Source organism: Bos mutus, chromosome 4 (assembly GCF_027580195.1).
Source record: "Bos mutus isolate GX-2022 chromosome 4, NWIPB_WYAK_1.1, whole genome shotgun sequence".
Lineage (NCBI taxonomy): Eukaryota > Metazoa > Chordata > Mammalia > Artiodactyla > Bovidae > Bos > Bos mutus.
The window spans coordinates 71,062,409-71,082,596 of record NC_091620.1 but is presented as its reverse complement, the minus strand read 5'-3'; the positions used below and the strand labels follow the sequence as shown (position 1 = coordinate 71,082,596).

The 20,188-nt window shown below is 40.0% G+C and overlaps 1 protein-coding gene across 6 annotated transcripts in view; it reads left to right on the top strand.

Moving 5' to 3' along the window:
* PIK3CG (phosphatidylinositol-4,5-bisphosphate 3-kinase catalytic subunit gamma) overlaps positions 1-19,736 on the top strand; it is a 41,769-nt gene extending 22,033 nt beyond the window's left edge. For 5 of the 6 annotated variants that reach the window (XM_070369625.1, XM_005901435.3, XM_070369624.1 and 2 more), the window contains one exon: positions 10,344-13,924. In XM_070369625.1, the coding sequence (XP_070225726.1) occupies positions 10,344-10,622 (279 nt within the window). In that variant the 3' untranslated portion in view covers positions 10,623-13,924. Of the gene's footprint in view, positions 1-10,343; positions 13,925-17,300 lie in introns of those variants that run through there. The other variant, XM_070369627.1, reaches the window with a different exon arrangement.
* Positions 19,737-20,188: the final 452 nt, after the last annotated feature.

Below are 20,188 nucleotides of genomic sequence, written 5' to 3'. Positions count from 1 at the left end.
TATTTCTCCCAGCAATCTTTTTTCTAGCCTGTACTTCTAGCCTGGCATTTCAACTTTCTATTGTTTCCTTTATTCTATTAAGCATTTTGTCTTTTACCTAAACAAGCTCTTTCATCAATGGTATCATTGTAGCTTTAAATATTTCAAACTTTTTACTTCTCTTTTGTCATTTGGATTAGGAAAAGAATGAGGAGAGAACATTGTAATTGGAAAAATGCTGCATTTGAGTTTGAATCTGACTTCTAATCCCATTTCAACCGCTATCACCTTCAAGACCGAATGAATCAGAATTTGGTTAAAAACTGAACCTAAGAACCAGACACAGTGTTACTCCCTTTCCTTAAACTGTTTAGTGGCTTCTCATCTCATTTTGAATTAAATCTGAACATCTAAGCTTGCCCTGCCAGACGCTGTTCCTCAGAGACCCTGCCCCCCTCCAGCCTTACCCTACGGCTCTCACCTGCCTTCTCTCACCGGGTCCAGAAGGCCTTCCTCTGCTTTTCCACCCAGTTCAGCTGCCCCATGCTCGGGCCTCCTCCCTAGAACATCCTTCACTGCCCTTCTAGATGAGGTCCCTGGTGTTATCCCAGCCACAGCCCCCTGCCTGTTGCCTTCCGAGGATCCATCACAACAGGACCACGTCTGACCTGCATCCTGCACGTGGTACCAGTTGGTAGAGGAGCAATTTCTGCCCCAGGAGGAGTTAGATGAGACTAGGGAACCCCTCAGGTTTCTTCCTTCCCCACAATTCATTGTATTTAGTGAGTTTATGAAGTGGTGACAGGCACAGATTCACAGGCTGCCATTGCCTGGATGTTAGTTAATAAACCTTTACAATGTATTTTAAATACCATACATCCAGAGAGGAAGTAAGCCTAATTATGAAACCTAATGTTTTGGTAAATAATACAGACATGTAAATGTCATCTGATGCTTAATCACGGTTGTAGAGATTTCCTTACTGACATAAACATGACTACCCTCTACCCCCATCAGAGCAGTAGTCATGCCAATAGGACATGCAGTATAGACCTAGAGTGTACATTCAATATCATTCGCAAGGAGAATGAAACTTGGCCTTGTGGAGGCAAGCATTTTGAAGATGTTCTTTGCACACAGTCGGCACTTAGCAAATGTGTGTCAGATGGAGCTGAAGAAGTCAAGGGAGTCAGATAACCTCTTCACATGCACAGTTCACATACGGGTGGTGATAAGCATACTTAAAAGGCACTCGCCCCTAGGTGTCACTCTTCAGAAGGGTTTGATAAGAGAGAGATCTGGAGCCTATTCATGGTGTTGCTTTAATATATGAGGTCCTGCTGTGTTGCCACCACAGGCTGTTCCCAAGCCAGGGCATCCCCAGGCTCCTCAACCATCAGGCTCAGCCCTGCACCAAGTCGCTACACAGAGTCCCAGCTCCAATGCCTAGGAACTTTTATTCAAAATCCATTTCTGCTGTGGTCTCATTCTTATCTCAGATCACAAGCTATTATAGGAAAAGCTGAGGCTTTTCCTATTAACATGTTAGCCCTGCCTGTTTACTTGCCTCTAAAACTGGGACCATGCTCCCTCCTGCTGCTGCCTTGGTGGAGAGTCACGTGCTCTCCCTGACTCCAGCCACAGGGACCAGGGCACCACAGAGACCCCAGCATCCGACACTCCTCTGAGAACTGAGGCCACCTCACCATCACTCCCCCGTCCTAGGCTCCCAATCCCTTCCTTGTGCGGTGACCCCTGCATTTGTCTACACCTCTGATTGTCTATACCTGTTGCCTGCCAGACCGGGCTTTCTCAGCCTCCTGCTCCATCCTGTTGGAGTCACCAGGCACTGTTTCTCCTGCTCCATGAGGATACACCCATTCAACACATAACTACCTTTCGGGACCTGTACGAGGTCCAGGCAAGGCTTGCACCTTTACAGTTTAACCCTCTTTATATATGACTGGTCCCTGATTCACCTCATTTTATTTTTTTTTTTTTTTTTTGGCGTGGACCATTTGTTTAAAATCTTTATCGAATTTGTTACAATATTGTTTCAGTTTTATGGTTTGGCTTTTTGGCCACATGACATGTGGGATCTTAGCTTCCCGAACAGGGACTGAACCCACACCCCCTGCATTGGAAAGTGGAGTCCTAACCACTGGACCACCAGGGAAGTCTCCACCCTAATTTTAAAGCAGTGAGTCTTGCCCCACACTTAACTTGGCTTTGGCACAGAAAGGATTCATTCATCATGCACTGGCAGATTATTAGTGGTGTGGCGGTCGCACTGCTGGGCCCAGCTGACATGAGCAGAGGATCGGCCCAGCGCACCCACAAAAGAGATGCTCACACAGCTCTCTGGTTTAGGGTTTTACCCAAGGTTTGCAGAGGGAACAATGACTCCTGCCCTGGGGGGTAGAAGAGGGGTGTGGCAATGAAGGAAGTGTTTCATCCGAGGCCTTAAGATCTGATTTCACGTGTATTTTGCCAAGCAGATGCAGGGAGGGCACAGCCAGGCAGAAAAAACATGAGAAAGGGCATGGAGTTATTATTTAGTATCAATATTTTATGAACAAAAAATATAGTTGTCTGGGGAACCTAGGTATATGTGGGAGAGTATAGCAGAATTTGAGTCAAGGAGGGAACTTTGTGTCCAATCTGAAGCAGTGAATTGGCTGGATTGGGCGGGGGTGGGGGGGGGGGGTGGTGGCGGGGCGGGGTAGAGAGCCAAGCAAAGAAACCTCTTGGAGCTCAATTGATTCATCACAAATTAATGTGATCAAGGCCTATTATAGCTCAACAGGGAGATGAGTTTATCTATTGAATTGCTCATACTATACTGAGTTGATAAAGGATCTGCCTCCTCTCGGGATCTGTACCCTAGCCCACTAACGGCGTGGAGCTCAGCCTCCTCCACCCAGGTCTGAAGCCTGAAGTTTCACCCTTTCTTCACTCTCTCCATGGGAAGATGCCCTCAGAGAAGGGTTTGCATCAGCCATGGGTAGGAGCTGGAATATGCTGGAGTGACTTCTCTGCCAGATACAGGCTTGCATGGGCTTGTAGAATTGCTGGAACTTAAGATAAGCTTTCCTGAATTTTATCACTTTTCTGGAAAAGATAGGAATACAAGACTGGAGAGATGGCCTTGGTTTGGATTTGTGCATTAATCCACCAGCATGCGATGTCACTCCATTCCTAAGATCAGACCCCTTTTCTTCTAAACATTTATCAAGAGTAACCTTCCAACTGGCATCCTTCTCTGTGTTTAGTTTCTCTTAGAGAAATGTTTTGTCTACCATCAGAATATTATCGAGAACATTATTCACCATGTTACAAAGTGTACTCCTTATAAAGATCCTCTTGCAAAAGTTCTATCAGGTCTTGGTCTCCAGAAAAGCTGTGTTTCTCCTAAACAAATAGATTTTTTTTTAATCTTCTGAACATTGGATGAAGTAACAGATTCACCTTTCCTTTTGACTGAAGATTTATTTGAAGGCTGCTCTTAGCAAGTCTGTAGGATTTGTGATATATAGTTTTAAATTAGTCTCTTTTCCAAACCCATTGTGGATCATTTCCCGTGTTATTCCCTTTGCTTTTACTACCCACTTCTAATTAATGTTATTGTGACTCTTATGTATCTAAATAATCCACCTTCAACCCTCTTTTGGAACAAAGCTAAAAGACAAATACACAGACGCACACACCCTTACATACTGTCTATTTAGAATATTTAAAGTAGAACAGTTTAATTGTAACCTTTAGATTTCTAATGAGTGCCTAGCCAAGTACTTGAGAAGAAGGCAATACAGCCCTTCCCCTGGTAGACAGAGCTAGTCTGGGAATCATTTCTAAGTCCTTACAACAATCCTAAGTCAAACTCTGCAAATGCACAGCAAAGAGTTGGACACACTCTTCTTTCGGATTTACCAGATTCCTACATTGTTAGGTCTGCTAATTAGTGATCTTCTCTGTTTTGCCAAAATAACTTCTAAAGGCATTGCTGAGTCAAGTGATTGATTCTTATTTAAAGAAATGAAATCTTCTTCAAATGAAATATCATTTTCCCCTTATCTCCTTCCTCTAACAGATAGAGGCCACATTGGAAAACTAGGAGGGTGAGAACATTTCTTTCTCATTGACAAGTATTTGTGAGTGTTGTTTTTCCCTCTCCTCTCAGTGCTGAATTCTTTTTCTGGAGTTTCTGTTTTATGGCCCTGAGGTTACTTCCTCATTCTTGTAGCTGTGTGCAGTAGTATTTCACTTCCTCTTTGTTTCTAGTTGAGAATGGAGGCATTTGGTTTTAAGAAAAAGTAGGACTACTCCACATGACATTGGACCATTTAAGCAGCCATAGCTCACTGGTGGTTAAAAAATTAATAGATTATGCATAGAAAGGACTTTGTTTTCGGTACAGTGAACTGATAAGTTGATGATGAATCAAATCAAAGTGTTGACCCTGAAATGGTTATGAATTCCTTTGTTCCTAAGACTTACAAGAAGGGTAGCTCTGTAAAGGAATCTTTCTTTTGGTTCCGGATATTGTCAGTTAAGGTATTTGAATCAACTCTGAAATAAAGAGCAGATGTACTATGTAGGGTCAATCTACTTATTCGTGAGTAGTGGTCCAGCCAATGACAGTAATAATGTTACACTGTTCCCCAGGCTCACACTTGTTAACAAGTGCCTTAAACCAAGTGCTCCAAATCAGGGCCTTCCCTTCCCCCTTCTCCTCCACTCAATAGTACATAGCCTCAACCGACAGCTGAGAAGGATAGGAGGAAGATGCCTGAGGTCAGTGCCCCACAGTCCTGGCACAAGGGGAAATTCTGTTGCTACAGCCAGCAATTTCTGTATTCTGTGCTTCCTCCTGAGTTCCCCCAAGCCACATCCTCACAGCTGCTCAAACCAGAGGCCTGTGCTGAGACAGCATGGTCAAGACGCTGGGACAGATCCTTCATCTGAGTCTAAAATCAAACCCTTGGGGTTTGAGTGTAAGGAGCGAGTGTCCATCAGAGCCCCTGCTAGCTAGAGAACCTCCTATAGATGTAGCTGGGTGCCATAGGCTTCCATCATCCTGCCCACCTCGGGGGCCAGGACCAAGACACCTCCTCCATCGACACTGGTGGGAGTGGGGCTCATCTCCCCAGCTCACCCCACCCCTAGGTCTCTGCTGTCAGAGGGATATTTTGGACAGGTCTAGATGGCAAGGTGAACTCCTTAGCATTGAGAGGTGTGTGCTCAGTCAGGCAAAAGCTCATCCTGTCAATAATAATAGCCAACCGCTTACAACAGCACTTGAATCTCACCACAACTGCATGGTGTGGGGTTATTGTTACTGTTATTCAGATTCTGAGATGAGGAAACTGAGGTCCAGAGAGGTTAAATAACCTCTCTGATGACAAACAGCTTGTCAGTAATAAAGCCAAGAGTTCAATCCAAGCAGTGAAGTGTGACTCTGTGTTTTTAGCCACTGCCCCACACACCTTTTCCTGGTGGCTCAGACGGTAAAGCATCTGCCTACAGTGCGGGAGACCTGGGTTCGATCCCTGGGTCAGGAAGATCCTCTGGAGAAGGAAATGGCAACCCACTCCAGTACTCTGGCCTGGAAAATCCCATGGGCGGAGGAGCGTAGTAGGCTACAGTCCATAGGGTCGCAAAGAGTCGGACACGACTGAGTAACTTCACTTCACTTCACTTCCACACACCTTTAAGCAAAGGATAATTAAATCTGTACTACATCTCTACATCTGCACCACCCGTCAGAACTTAGACAGTGTGTCTTACCAATATGGGGTGTGTGGTCTTTCTTACAGAAGTGGCCCTTGCCTGTGAAAGTTAGAATTAACCAAATAAATTCAAGCCAGCAGAAAGTCCTTATATAGAAGGACTCTGGAGAGCAGCAGAATGGTTTTTTCCCTTTATGTGTGTCTCTGTGGCTACAAAGATTAGTGGATAGGTACAGAGCCACTTAAATATTTTCTGAGCATCTATGGATTGGTGTTATAATAACCTGGTTCTAGATTTATTTTCCTCCTTGAAATTATTCTGATAAAAACTTGACCACACAGTGGGCTCAGACAGCAGGGGTTTGCCCAGAGCCCTCCGTATACAGAAAGCTAGAAGATGATTAAAAATCAGAATGTCATCTATTTCAAAATCAGAAGGCATCCTCATTTCCGCCCTTGTGAAGAGTGTGCAAGTTGGCACATTAACAAGACGGTTGCCTGGGGTGAAGCCTGCTTCTAGCCTGTATCATTACCAAGAGATGAGAGAGCTGTCAGTGGGTCCTAGGGATGAGCAAAAGACAATGATTTCCAGCTGTAAGTGGAGTCATTAAGAATGCAAGAGTGCTAATGCACCAGGGCTGCTTCCAGGGCAGGGTGATGGGCTGGGTCATGGCAGGAACAGCCCCACCAGTGCTGTGGGTCTATGGGTCTCCTGCTTTGTGGTGACTGAGCAGAGAGGAGACACAGAGTTGCTCTCACCTCCAGGTAGGGAAGGGAGAGAATTAACATTTACTGAACCCTTCCCATAGGCCAGCCTCTATGCTGGGCATTTGATACATATTGTCTGACTTCAAAAATGCCAGAAGAGTCCATGGCATTTTGTATCTGGACAGGGTGATATATACACAATCTAGCCTCGACATTCAGAATGACAGAGGCCTGACCCCCACTATCCCTGCAGTTACACTGCCCCATTCAGGCGACACAGACAAGACCATCTCTAAAGGCAAAAGGAAAAATCACTACTGACCTTTTGGCCTGTAAATTTACATTCTTTTTTCCTATGTAAATATTTTGTGTCCACTTACCAAAATGGAATTATACTATATGTGTTGCTGTGTACCTGCTTTTTAACTCATTTTTACATGTTTATTATATACCCTTCTACAGAGTCATTATAGTAGTTTCAGAGCATGAAGCCACAGAAACTTTCATAAACCCTTCTTATCAACCTCCAAGTGTAGGATATTTAGGTTGCTTTCAAGTTTCTACAATATTAAACAATGTTCTAATGAAAATCCTTATAGATAAATCACTGCAATATTAACCAAAAATTTTTAAGGTAAATTCCTAGCCTGGAAATTGTCAAGTAAAAAGATGCTGACATTTTTTAAGTCAAGTTTTTACTGAAACATAATTGAGAGAACAGAATTCAGTCTTTTTAGGTGTACAATTCTATGAATTTTGACAAATGTATCAGTTATGTAACCATCACAATTCAGTTTTATAATATTTATAAGTATTTTAAAGCTTTTGATACATGTTAGTAAGTTGTCTGCTAGTGAAAGGATAACCATTCCCATCTACCATCAGCTTATGAAAGAGAACATTGGATATTATCCTTAAAAATTAAAAAAAAGACTTTTCAGTTTGGTAGGTGAATGTTCCCACCTCATCTTAAGTTACATTTATTTGATGGACTAATGAAGTTGCATGTGTTTTCAAATGTTTACTATCTGGCTTTACATCTTGTAGTATGATATGCTGTGGTCCTCCAGGGTGGCGCTAGTGGTAAAGAACCCTCATGCAGGAGACATAAGAGATGCGGTTCAATCCCTGGGTTGGGAAAGTCCCCTGGAGGAGGGCATGGCAACCCACTCCAGTATTCTTGCCTGCAGAATTCCATGAACAAAGGATCCTGGCGGGCTGTAGACCATGTTGTGAAGAGTCATACATGACGGAAATAACAGCGTACATGCATGGTCTACTGTAACCTTGGCCTACCTTTTTAGCCATCTCTTTGTCTCTTTCTTACTGCTTTGTAAGAGCTATGGGGGGTGGGGGAAGGCTAGGAATAAAGAAGTGATCTGTCATGTTGCAAATATGTTTTTTCTCATTTTTTGCTTCTTTTAATATTGTTTATAGCTGTTTTTCCTCAAAAATTAGAAGTTTCCATAATCTCTCCATCTTCCATTTCAATTCCATCTTGGAAATCATCTTCTTAAAGTCCTTCCTTTCTCATTTCCTGATTGTTTAAATTAATATTTTCCCTTCTTACATTTTTTTTCAAATTTTACTTTTTTAAAAAATATTTATTTCACTGTGCTGGGTCTTAGTTGTGGCATGCAGGATCTTCAATCTGTTCTGTAGAATGTGGAATCTTGTGGCATTCAAACTCTAGCTGCAGCATGTGGGACCTACTTCCCTGACCAGGGATCGAACCCAGGCCCCCCACATTGAGAGCATGGTGTTTTAGCCGCTGGACCACCAGAGAAGTCTCCCCTTCTTATATTTAAATGTTTAATCCTTTTGGAATTTGTTTTGATATATCATATGGAATAAACTATTTCTCCCCCACTCCAAATTATGAGTCAATTGTACCAGACCCGTTGACCAAATAATAGATATTTCCCCCACTAATCTGAGAAGTAGCCTTTATTTTATGTTTACTATGTAATATATAATATTTAAAGTTAGATATCTCTGAACTTTCCCTACTGTTCCACAAAATGTATTATTTTTTTGGAACAGAATAGACACAGTTATAAATATCATAACCTTATAATGTGCTTTAATGGCAAGCACTGTTTTTTGTTACTATACTTCTTCAAAATGTTGTCTCAGGCCCTAATTATTCCAGACAAACTTGAAAACTTATCTGAGTTTAAATATCTAATAAGAATTTTTATTCAATTTCATTATATTTATATATTAATCTGAAAACATTTATCTTTATAATAAGCACTTTTATCAGTGAGGAACATGCCTTGACACTTCACATGTTCAAGTTTTCTTTTACATGCTTCAGTGAATTTTTACAGCTTTAAAAAACGAGTTCTGCATGTTTTTTGTATAGGTATTTACCTCAGAAATCATGGGGGGTTGTTACCGTTATTCACAGCATGTCTTTTCTCTTCACTTTCTAACTGGTAGCTCCTACTTATAGCATTTTATTTATTAATTTCATAAAAAGTTAGTTTTTCAGACTTCCCTGGTGGCTCAGACGGTAAAGCATCTGCCCGCAATGCGGGAGACCCGGGTTCGATTCCTGGGTCGGGAAGATCCCCTGGAGAAGGAAATGGCAACCCACTCCAGTACTCTTGCCTGGAAAATCCAATGGATGAAGGAGCCTGATAGGCTACAGTCCATGGGGTAGCAAAGAGTCGGACACGACTGCATTCACAGCATGTCTTTTCTCTTCACTTTCTAACTGGTAGCTCCTACTTATAGCATTCTATTTATTAATTTCATAAAAAGTTAGTTTAATAAAAACTAGTTTCAATAGTATTTTAGTTCTTCCCTCCTTCAATGTTCTTAGAAGACAATTGTTATTTGTAAATACTAATGATTTTACCTTCAATTTTCTAATTTTATGCATTTCTTTTCCCCAAACTCATTATTCAAAATGATCTTGACTGGTAATTTCATATAATTCTTCACATTATTACATGTTCATTATATATTAAGTTACATGTTAATTTTATAAAACTCAAAAGTGGATTTTATCCCAGTACCTTATGATGAACTACCTTGCAATTTTGTGATAAACCCCAGTTGGCTATGTTATTCTCTTAACACTTTACCCAGTAAGTATTTTATTTAAAATATTTAAACCCATAATTATTCCTTTCAGTTTTCTGTAACACACCATCTTTGTCAAATTATGGTATAAAGGTTGGGCTGTCCTCATGTTGTAAAATTGGGAACCTTGTAGCTTTTCTTCACATTGGAACAATTTGACATGCACATGCCTGCTGCTTCAGAAGTGAGTTTAAACCACCTGTCACCTACTCTAAGACTTAGAGGAGGCAGCAGCCATGTCATTGTTGTAAACTCTCTCTCAGTATTCAGAGTTTATATTAAATTTCCAAATGTCATTCAACAATTTTGAGAGTCGGACAATGAGAAGTTAATTCATCTGTTTTCTTAAAATAGGACACATTGGAAAATGAAGAAAACTAGCTAGATCTCAAAAACCACATTTCCATCTCTTCTTTGGATTCCGTTAGCTCTTAGCAAACATTACTTATGCTTACATAAACTTAATTGATTCCAGTATGGTGTTCAAAAACTGACTCATTCCTCTTTAGAGACTACAGAAATGTCCACCCTCAATTCCCTAGGAAAGAAATCGAAGTAAAAAGATAGAATAAGAAATAAGATGAAACTTTCTGTGTCAGTTTTCTTTGAGCATACCCTAGGTGTTTGTAACCACTCTACAGTGCTTCAGAGACTGTAAAAGCGGTCTATGTTCTTGTCAAGTGTTTTTCATCTGAGGCAGGGGACTGCCTTGCTTGTGATGATTTTCTCACAGGGACAGGAGAAAGCCATGTAAATTCCAAAACAGTCTGCAGGTCCTTATCCTACTTTGTCACTGTAACAACAGTTAATAGCTTTTTCTTTTCCTTTATCCAGGATGTGTGCGTCAAGGCTTACCTAGCCCTTCGTCATCACACAAACCTACTGATCATTCTGTTCTCCATGATGTTGATGACAGGAATGCCCCAGTTAACCAGCAAAGAAGATATTGAATACATTCGGGATGCCCTAACAGTAGGGAAGAGCGAGGAGGATGCTAAAAAGTATTTTCTGGATCAGATTGAAGTTTGCAGGGACAAAGGATGGACTGTGCAGTTTAACTGGTTCCTACATCTTGTTCTTGGCATCAAACAAGGAGAGAAACATTCAGCCTAATACTTTGGGCTAGAATTAAAAAGCTTTAAGTAAGCACAACAGTCATTGAACTTGATTTAAAATGCCCTAGAACATTATGAAAGCTGCCGCTTAAGAAACATAGTTCTTTTCCTAGCTGAACTCTTCACTGGAGAAATATCGGCCTGATTGTTTGTTTAAGTGCTGTTCAGTTTTAGGTTTATTTGCAGGTTTGTTTGTTTCTCATTTGTCTCAGTGATGTTGGAGAACATTCTAAGTTTAAACAGCCTAATTACCCCCTCACTGTGACTGATGTTTTGACTATCATATTATTGGGTGCTTCCTGAAATTCTTCAGAATCATTGATAACATCTCTTCATCTGGGTTTCCTCTCAATTTTGGTTATCCTTGACTTTCTCAAATTCTTTATGGGGAAAAAAAAAAAAACCACATGCTCATTGTGACCTTTGTCTCATTCCTCTAATGCTTCTAAATATCCCCTCTGTGTCTGCAGATGTTACTAATGTGCCAAAAGCAAGGAAAGCGAGCTCCTCTTTTCAGGGTCTTTTGTCATCAGATTCTATTACCACTGAGACTCACAAACACCAAATGGAAAATTGGAACCTCTGTGCCCTGGCCCTCATCTGCTGCTCTGGTTCCACGATTATGAATTGCAAAATTTGTCTCAACTCTGCCCACAGAGTAAACCTCTCAAGTGCAATTATGATAGCCTGCTTCCTCACAGAAGCAGGAAATAACCAAAGGGACTCATCTGGGCCTTTATATTCCTCCCCCTGAGCCCTCCCCACCTTCCCCCCTGTCTCTCTTCTTCCTCACTTCCAACCTTCTCAAAGTTCTTTATGCAGAGTTGTGAAATTTTCAAGAATACATTTACCCTGGAACTCAACAATTAGTTGAAAAACAATTTCTCCTCTAGGGATACTAGAATTGTAGGTACTTGTAGAGATGTTTGTTGGGGTTTTTGAAAGGTACATTATTAAAGGAGAGAGTCTAGAAAATATGCATGAATTTCCAAATGCCTTAATTTTAAATTTTGGCCTGAGAAGTTTTTTCTTTCTTTTTTAATGGAAGAAGATATTTAATATCTAAAAAGATCTCCAGGTTAGGAAGAACACTACTTGCCCTATGCATCTCACAACTTAAAGGAACTTTATACTCTGACACAGTCTTCAAATTTCCTAAAAATAGTTAAATGTCTTCTTTAAAAACTATTCTCATCTCTTAAACATTTTACTATTTATTGGAAGTGTTAACAGAGAAAGATAATTATTTATAAAATATTTTAGTATTACCTATAGTTATTACTTGACATAGAAATAACTGTTAATGGCGTCTGTGCTTAAGTAATTATGCATGCTAAGTCACTTCAGTCATGTCCAACTCTTTGTGACCCCATGGACTGTATAGCCCACCAGGCTCCTCTGTCCATTGGATTCTCCAGGCAAGAATACTGGAGTGAGTTGCCATGTCCTCCTCCAGGGGGTCTTCCTGACCTAGGGATCAAACCTGCATCTTACATCTCCTGCATTAGCAGGTGGGTTCTTTACCTCTAGCACCACCTGGGAAGCCCTATGTTTAAGTATACTGGGATATAAATAAATATTTAATTTTTAAATGTTCTAAATAGATACATGTTGGACTTTGGTGTACACCAAACTTTTCTTTATGAGTACACAAAAGTCCAGTAGGTCTTAACTCTAGCTGCAAATCAGAATCACCAGGGATACTTTAAAAATACCCTGCCTGAGTGCCCATCTTGGGTTATAATTAGTTTAGGATGAGGCCCAAACATCACTGTTTTTCTAAGTACCTCCAGGAGATTCTAACAAGCAACCAGTGTTCAAAAACACTGGTTCCTTGCCACTGAGCCTTTCCTTGACTCTTAAGGTATCTAGAAAATGCTCCTCTTCCTTGACAATTCATCCTTTTAAAATCACACTTATCTCCCTGTACATAAGACCATACCTGTAATCAAATGTTTATCCCTCTGTGTTAATGGAGGATGGACATTTTATAGTATTTTTAAAGCATCTATTCCCCACCATTCTTTCTCAATAACAGGAAGATTGATGCTTTCTCATTCAGAAGAGGATGTTTCATTAATTTCGTAACCCATAGTCAAGCCCAAACCTTGCACAGATTCCACTTATTTGCTTTGCTGAAGCAATCATCTTGATAGAAGAATTACAGGGGATGTATTTATATTTAGCCCATTGGTGCAGGTGTATACAAACTTGCTCAAGTGAACAAGTCCTTCAGTTATGCTGATTCTATACCTATGCACATCACTTTGAGCTTAATTTTTCCAGGTTCCAATGAAGGTACAGGTTTAATTCTATAGACTTGCAAATAAAAAAAATCACCTTTGTGTGCTTCCTTCATTGTCCCTAATGAATCACATGGCCCATAACTTTTATACCTTTGAAAATGTGCTAGAACATGAGTCATCTTTCTATGGAGCTGGCATCAGGTATATCTGAACAATGGCTTTGGTGCTCAGCTTACATTTAGATCACATCTGTGTGAGTACAGATAACAATGGACCCGATAAAAATGTTGCTTCTGCTCTAATTGAAATACTTCATCTCTATGGCTGTACATTAGGCCTTTAAACACTGATCCAAGGCTTTGGAACTGGGACTATGGCCACTAAAGTAAAGTAAAACATAGAGAATATTCTAGACCTTGTCCTGGCATTTGCCTGGCTTTAGTGATACTGGTGAGAGAAGGGAGACATTTAATAAAATATATCAACTCCTAGAGCAAACTCTTGATTTTGAAAAAGTTAACTTTGTTAGGTAAATCCTTTACAAGAGATCAATTAGTTAAAAAAGAAATGTTTAGATGTTGGAATTCTGCAGCATAATTTGGAGGCTGTTAGTTCTGTATAAATGAAAATTATTTTTTGAAATGAGTCTGAAAAGTAATTTAGAAAGTAAGTTTCTGGAGCAAATTCTGGCCTTTATTTGCTAAGTGAGGCTCCTTTGCCCTGTGAAATAAAATTTCAATTATACTTTACTATATAAAGAAAAAAGAAATTTGGAATTTTAAAGGTCCTGGTGTATTATTTTAAGTTTAATCCAACCAAATAACTCTGGTCACACAATCAAATGGTTTTATTCTAGGTGCTTGTCTGCATTTTATCAAAGATTCATTTTCAGGGCAGATGCTAGGGAACTAAAGCACATACTTTGGCTTAAGTGAATCCAGAGAGCTGGTCCACTCCCTCTCCAGACAGCCCCATCCTCTCGAGTTTGTGTTTCCACTGTAAATTCTTATACGCAAATTTAAATAAAAGAAGGAATCCTATATCTTGTGTTCTCTGCACGCATTTTTTTTAATGTCTGAAAGTTAAGATAGTCCTAAAACTCAAATACTTTCTTTCAATAAATCTTTACTGAGTGCCCACTACCTATGAGACACTGTGTTAAATATTGGATATGAACAAAGCTGACTGGGTCCCAGTCCTTAAAACATTTATAATTTGTTGGTGATAGCAGACACTTCATGATGGGGGTTGTTGTGGCTTGCGTGTCCCCCCAAAACATATGCTGAGGTCCTAACCCCTGATATCTGTGAATGTGATCTTATTTGGAAATAGGGTCTACACATGTAATCAAGTTAAGATGAGGAGGGCCCTACATTTACCTGGACAAAACTATAATTCAAAAAGACACATGTACTTCTCTGTTCATTGCAGCACTATTCACAACATCCAAGACATGGAAGCAACCTAAACATCTATAGATAGATTAGTAGATAAAAAGATATAGTATATATATGTGATGGAATACTACTCAGTCATAAAAAGAGTGAGATGATGCCATTTGCAGCAATATGGAAGGAACTAGAGATTATCATCTAAGTAAAGTAAGTCCGAAAGAGAAAGATATCACATGATATCACTTATATGTGGAATCTAAAATATGGCTTAAATGAACCTATCTAACAAACAGACTAACAGACATAGAGAATAGACTTACCATTGCCAAGGAGGAGTGGGGAGGGAGAGGGATGGACTGGAAGTTTGGAGTTAGTAGATGTAAACTGTTGTATTTACAATGTGTAAACAAGGTCAGGCTTCAACAGTACATGAACTGTGAACTTCCAGATATTCAAGCTGGATTTAGAAAAGGCAGAGGAACCAGAGATCAAATTGCCAACATCCTCTGGATCATCAAAAAAGCAAGAGAGTTCCAGAAAAACATCTATTTCTGTTTTATTGACTATGCCAAAGCCTTTGGCTGAGTGGATCACAACAAACTGTGGAAAATTCTGAAAGAGATGGGAATACCAGACCACCTGATCTGCCTCTTGAGAAACCTATATGCAGGTCAGGAAGCAACAGTTAGAACTGGACATGGAACAACAGACTGGTCCAAATAGGAAAAGGAGTACATCAAGGCTGTATATTGTCACCCTGCTTATTTAACTTATATTCAGAGTACATCATGAGGAACGCTGGGCTGGATGAAGGACAAGCTGGAATCAAGATTGCCAGGAGAATATCAATAATCTCAGATATGCAGATGACACCACCCTTATGGCAGAAAGCAAAGAAGAACTAAAGAGCCTCTTGATGAAAATGAAAGAGGAGAGTGAAAAAATTGACTTAAAATTCAACATTCAGAAAACTAAGATCATGGCATCTGGTCCCATCACTTCATGGTAAGTAGATGGCAAAACAGTGGAAACAGTGGCAGATTTTATTTTGGGGGGCTCCAAAATCACTGCAGATGGTGACAGCAGCCTTGAAATTAAAAGACACTTACTTCTTGGAAGAAAGGCTATGGCTAACATAGACAGCATAATAAAAAGCAGAGACATTACTTTGTCAACAAAAGTTCATCTAGTCAAGGCTATGGCTTTTCCAGTAGTCATGAATGGATATGATAGTTGGACTATAAAGAAAGCTGAGCGCCAAAGAATTGATGCTTTTAAACTGTGGTGTTGGAGAAAACTGTTGAGAGTTCCTTGGACTGCAAGAAGATCCAACCAGTCCATCCTAAAGGAAATCAGTCCTGAATATTCATTGGAAGGACTGATGCTGAAGCTGAAACTCTAATACTTTGGCTACCTGATGCCAAGAACTGACTCATTTGAAAAGACCCTGATGCTGGGAGAGATCGAAGGCAGGAGGAAAAGGGGATGACAGAGGATGAGATGGTTGAATGGCATCACCAACTCAATGGACATGAGTTTGAGTGAACTCTGGAGTTGGTGATGGACAGGGAGGCCTAGCGTGCTGCAGTCCATGTGGTTGCAAAGAGTAGGACATGACTGAGTGACTGAACTGAACTGAAACGATGTCCTAATGTATAGCACAGATAACTATATTCAATATCCTGAGATAAACCATAATGGAAAGGAATTTACAAAAGAATGTAAAATTTTTTAAATAAAAAGATGAAGTGGGCCCTAATCCATCATCTACTTAACAGAAGAGGAGGAAGAATGCCTTGTGAAGGAACTAGAGATTATAAGGATATATCTACAAGCCAAGGAATTCCTGGGGCTACCAGAGACTAGAACAGGAAAGGAAGGATTCTCCCCTGGAACCTTCCAAGGGAGTATGGCCCTGCCAACACCTTGGTTTCAGCTTTATAGGCTCCAGAACTGAGAGCGAATACACTTTTATTGCTTTATGCCACCCAGTTTGTGATGTTTTGTTATGCCATCCCTAGGAAACTGATACAGTATCAATAATGAAAAATTCTGTGGGGTTTAGGGGGCTAGGAGGATCACAGAATTTAGGTAACTATATCTATTTATATTTTCTGCTGTTACCAAAGAGATTGAATTGTGAGCAAAATATATGACAATGTGCTTATATTATTAATGCATTTTAAAAGCTCTAATAATTCACTAAGTAAAAGATAAGTATCTCATTAGAAAACATCTAATTCATACACAAAAAAATGCATTGTGGCTATTAAGCACATCACAGCAGAGTCCACATTACTACTGATTAAACAAATGCAAATTAAAACCTAAGTTCCTTTTCACCATCCAATAAACAAATATTGGTAATGCCCAGAATTAGTGGTAATTTGAGAGAAAGAGCACTCTATTACATTGTTGAAAGCAGAGCAAGTTGGTAAATTCATATATGGTATTTTGTCAAAATTAAGAATATGAAGAAGGAATCTATTCCCTAGCCCAGCAAGTCCACATTCAAGAACTTATCTTTCAGAAATTCCTGGACAAGAACAAAATGACTTTGGATAAAAACAGTTACCAGCATTTTTTGTAATAACAAAAAATTGGAAACAACTGAAAATTCCCTCTCAGTAGCAGACTGGTAAAATCACATCCTTACAATGGACTGTTATGAACCCTTGAAAAGGTAGATCAAAGTCTATTGATAACCAGGTAGATCTATGACCTGCTGAGGAATGAAACGTGGTAATAAGACAGTGTTTCTTTAGTTATATTTAAGTTAAAGTGTAGGTTTGTGTATGCCTTGAAGACTGGGGGATATACTCATACCAAACCATTAGTAGTGACTCTATTTTTTACCTTGCAGTCATTTTTTTCTCTTGGATCTTGGGGAATTTGAGTTTCTATTAGTTGGATTTCTTAACTAGGCAAAAAAATTAAGTCATTCATTTTGTGAGGGAAAATGCAGTCTGCATGATAATCTTATCCTATAGCTTACCATAGAGCCTCATTAAAAGCTAAGAAAATTTTGTTTTTCAGAGGGAAAACAATCATGTGAAGTCAATAATTATCAAGCACTGGCATCAGCGTTGTTGTTGAAACCTCTTGGCATGAAGAAGACCCTGTCAAAGCCTTCTGCCTTACCTGACCCTGCCTGATTGTTATCTGCTCTATGCTAAGACAGCCCCATCCATCTCCTAAAATGTCAATGCTTTGAGAGAGAGGCCTCCAGGGATGCTCTCTTTAATCATTAAGTGATGTCTTGTGCGACTGAGCTCTCAGCTCTGCAAACCTGTACAGCCAGTGCAGCCATGCTGAACTCTCTAGCTCACGGTTAAGGCTCCCCTCAGAGGTGCAAACTAACTGCCTCATTTTCACTTCTCATGAATGTCAGATTTTTTTCTACACATTTGCTTATTCAGTTCAGTTCAGTCACTCAGTCGTGTCCGACTCTTTGCGACCCCATGAATTGCAACATACCAGGCCTCCCTGTCCATCACCAACTCCCAGAGTTCAATCGAACTCACGTCCATCAAGTCAGTAATGCCATCCAGCCATCTCATCCTCTGTCGTCCCCTTTTCCTCCTGCCCCCAATCCCTCCCAACATCAGAGTCTTTTCCAATGAGTCAACTCTTCGCAAGAGGTGGCCAAAGTACTGGAGTTTCAGCTTTAGCATCTAATAAGCATTTGCTTATTAGTGTGGCTTAAATCTCACTGCCTACTGCTTTGGTAAGAATTTTCCTTTCTGGGAGCTGAGCTCTGAGTCTGGGTTCATCATGCGCATTTTTCTCTGACTTGGAGGATGTAATGGAGATGTAAACAGACCTACTAAGGAACATAAAATCCCTTTGCAGCATCTCAGCAGCACTTCTCTCTGTCCTCCCAGCAAATGGCCAGTCATCAAAGTTTTATACTCAGAGAATCAAACTCAGAATTCTTTTGATGACACTCAGAGAGTTAAAATGGGTGCCTAGTGTCTGCAAATGCACCCACCACTACCCCTATCATTTCCAGCCCCAAGCAAGGTTTGTGGCTGAACAGCATCTCCCATCATCAGTCATATGACTCCAACTATCAGGGACCAGTCTGGCCTCCAACACAGCAGCTTGCATTTGCGTCATCACCAAGCACCTGTGCTACAAAACAACTGGTCTGTGACTACAGAGGCCGTCCGTCGGGGAAACCTCATGCCCACAAACCACTGCCAAACCCCTGACCTTTCTCCAACTCATGGTTCTGGAAACCAGAGAAGACCATTATTCATTTTGGAAGCACCTCCTTGCTGAGAAAATCACTGTTCATGGTGACAGAGCACATTCTCCAGGTTTCACTGGGTAGATGGTTTTGACTCCTTTAATCTATGCAGATTGAGAGGAGTCTGAGATGAGAGATCCTGGCAGAAGTGCTGGACCATAAGCCAGCATTTTGGCGATAATCTCTGTGGGAGTCTGAACCAGATGCTGCAGCAGCAATTTGGATTAGGTGGGGCAGTAAAGAGAGCAGTTAAGTGACTTTGGTATTAGATCATTCCACATTCAAGCAATGATTGTCTCCTGACAAAACTATCCAATCTCTAAATTTCAACCCTCTCCTCTGGAAACTGAGAGGACAGTAGTCCCTCATTTGCAGATTTGACTGTGCAGATTAAATGAAATAATGAAAATGAAGCATTTAAGTAGAATGTCTGGCTCTATATTATTGCTTTGTTCAATAAACAGAAGCTGTCATTTCTCTTCCTTTTCAATGGAAGCTGAAGAATCTTGAGAAATATAAATGAAAAGTTCAATGGCATCATCCTTGGACTGTGACCCTTCAGAGTATTTTCAATGATGGAAATCTTAACAACTTTCTAAGTATGGTGTCTTCCAGAAAGGATTTCAAAGGAGAAATCATAGAAATAGAAAATATTTCTATTTTATGCCAACATCAGATACCAAAGAAATCTAAATAGCATCTTTCTCTGATGAGTTATTCCAATCAATACAAATTAGTCCCTGGGTTTTTTCAGGCCTAAGGCAAGTCAGATAAACTAGAATCAATTGACAAGGCTACTCATTTCTATTTATATTTTCCCATCAGCTTTATTAAAAATTTACATAAAATAAAATTCATCAATTTAAATGTGCAAATTGATGAGTTTTGACAAATGTATGTATCTATGTATCAACCACCACAATCAAAATATCAAACAGTTTCATCATTCAAAAATTTCCTCTCATGGCTCTTTGTAGTCAATACCCTTCCACAGAAATTCTTCCTATGACTACAGTTTTGTCTTTTCTAGAAATTCATATAAATAGAAACATAATATGTGGTCTTTTGTGCCTGGCTTCTTTCACATGGCATAATGCTTTTGAGATTCATCTGTATTGACTAGTAAAATATAATTTAGAAAGGCTCACTTTCTGGACAGATTTGCTGCAGTTCACTCTAGAACCAAAAAAATCTCTCCCTGCAAACCAGCTTTTCTCCTGTTAGTTAAGCAGGTAACTAAGCAGGGCTACTTCTCAGTTCTCCTCTGGTATGGTTGTCTAGTTAAACCTCCAACATATTTGAGATCCAATTAAATTGCACTTAAGGTTATGATTGACTCAGCTTTGGTTAGGCGTCCACCACAAGGCCAAGCAGTTATGACCAGGGAGGCACAGTCACATGGTGAAAACATGGCTACAAGGATTCACCGCTACTACACTGGAAACAAGGGCAGGGTAACGGGCTAAGTTTCTGAAAGAGTTTGACCTTGAATGAAGATATGTAGGTATAGAAACATTTTGGTCAAGTTTTCTGATTTTCTTGCTTGAATATTTCTTTGAATATTAAAAAATATATGTAAAGAGATGCTATTGTATTAAAATATTGTACATAGCCTAATATAGAATCTAACTGGTAGGACACAACTGCTGAATGCAAACATCACTGTGGATCT